Source organism: Crocuta crocuta, unplaced genomic scaffold (assembly GCF_008692635.1).
Source record: "Crocuta crocuta isolate KB4526 unplaced genomic scaffold, BGI_CrCroc_1.0 scaffold2677, whole genome shotgun sequence".
NCBI lineage: Eukaryota > Metazoa > Chordata > Mammalia > Carnivora > Hyaenidae > Crocuta > Crocuta crocuta.
In genome coordinates this window covers 12,429-13,940 of record NW_027532919.1, presented here as the reverse complement: position 1 = coordinate 13,940, position 1,512 = coordinate 12,429, and the positions used below count along the sequence as shown (strand labels likewise).

The window sequence follows — 1,512 nt, the reverse complement described above, 5'->3', positions numbered from 1 at the left end:
GGGGCCTTGCCTCTGCTCTTGCATCTTGAACGCCGGCCTGAGTGGTCCTTCGTGCCCAGCGCCAGCAAGGACGGCCAGTCTAAGCCCAGTTCCCCTGCCCTATGTGGACCCTTTGTGGCTGAAGAGCGGCCCCTCCAAGGTCTGCTGCGGCGCCTCCATCCACCGGGGTCGTCGTGGGTCCGCCGAGGAGTGCCCCCGGTGGGGGCTGGGCAAGCCAGGCCAGCAGCACGGTGGGGGGCATCCGGGAGCGGGGCGCTGGAACCGCATCTCTATGTAGGGCTGTCTCTTCCCTCGGGCGCTCTGCTGCCGAGGCTGTAGCTGTAGCAGCAGCTGGGTGTGCCTGTGAGGCTCCAGGCTCCCACTTACAGGTGGAGGTTGGGTGGGGGCTTGGGTTGCACATCCTGCCTCTCCAGGTCTCCATCCCGCCCTGTCCCTTGTCCCCATCTCCATTCGTAGGCTTGTATTCCTGCAGGTTGTGGAGGAGGTGAGTTGGGATATAGCACCCCCCCTTCTCTTCCGCCTCCCTTTCTTCTCTGGCTGTTGCATTAGGGGTCCGGGATGCAGACCTGACAAAAGAGCCCCAGGGAGATGATCAGTCTGAGCTGAAACTCTGCAGTTTCAAGCAGGGCCTATTCCTTGTTCTACCAAATGCATTTTTCCCTGTCTGTCTTCTATGCCATCTTAGTTTGGTTCCCTGTACCCCCCAAGCTGGGTACCTTGCGTCTCCCCTGGGGCTTGGGCACAGAGAGGGTAGCTCTGAGCCCTGCCCCACTGGATGCCACGACACTGCTCTGCTGCCTCTGCTGCCTAGAGCTGGCCAGAAAGCTGGGTGTGGCCTGGGGCTGAAGACCTGGCCACACTGAGCACTGGGCCCCCGCCCCATCTCCTGAAGGCCTCGCTGTATTTAGGGACGTTCCTTCCTTTTTGTAGGGCTCCTTGGGCCCCCCTACACCGCCCCTTCCGCAGCTAACCTCTGGATTTGGAGGGAGAGCTGCACAGGGCTCCCTGGGCCATCTGTCTGGCTATGCCTGAGCAGAGCCTGACTTATGTCTGTCTTGGCTCGTGGCTGTGGGGGCAGGCACAACTCGGCTTTGTGTTGCAGTGGGTAGGCCAGACAGTAGGCTCCTGGGCAGCCAGCTGGGGGAGGCCCTCAGGGCGAGGAGGCGGCTGGGACCAGGACTCCGGGTGTCCTGCTGCCGGGTCGTCTCAGACCTCTGACTTGGGTCTCCTGGTGGCAGTGCCACTCTGGAATGGGGTCCCCGCCCCCCCCCACTTATGATTGTCCACTCTCTGCTTTTCCCCTTCCCACAATTGGGCGTGGGGCATCTCTGTGGCCTGCGACTTGCCTGTGGTGGCTCCCGCATGTGGCTGGCCACCCTCAGCTCCCGGATCTGGTGTTTGGGGGCTCATTCTAGGAGGGCCGCCCGCCCTGCCTTTTTCAGCATCTGGCTCTGCTGCCCCCTTGGGTGTGGCCCTGGTGAGGGGAGGCCTCCTGGCTTCTTTCCAGCGGGG

The 1,512-nt window shown here is 62.9% G+C and overlaps 1 protein-coding gene across 1 annotated transcript in view; it reads left to right on the top strand.

The window, feature by feature from the left end:
- GDI1 (GDP dissociation inhibitor 1) overlaps positions 1–1,512 on the top strand; it is a 24,110-nt gene that overhangs the window by 21,825 nt on the left and 773 nt on the right. Inside the window, 2 exon segments of the mRNA XM_077745749.1 lie at positions 60–198; positions 457–484. Coding sequence (XP_077601875.1) covers positions 60–198; positions 457–484 — 167 coding nt within the window.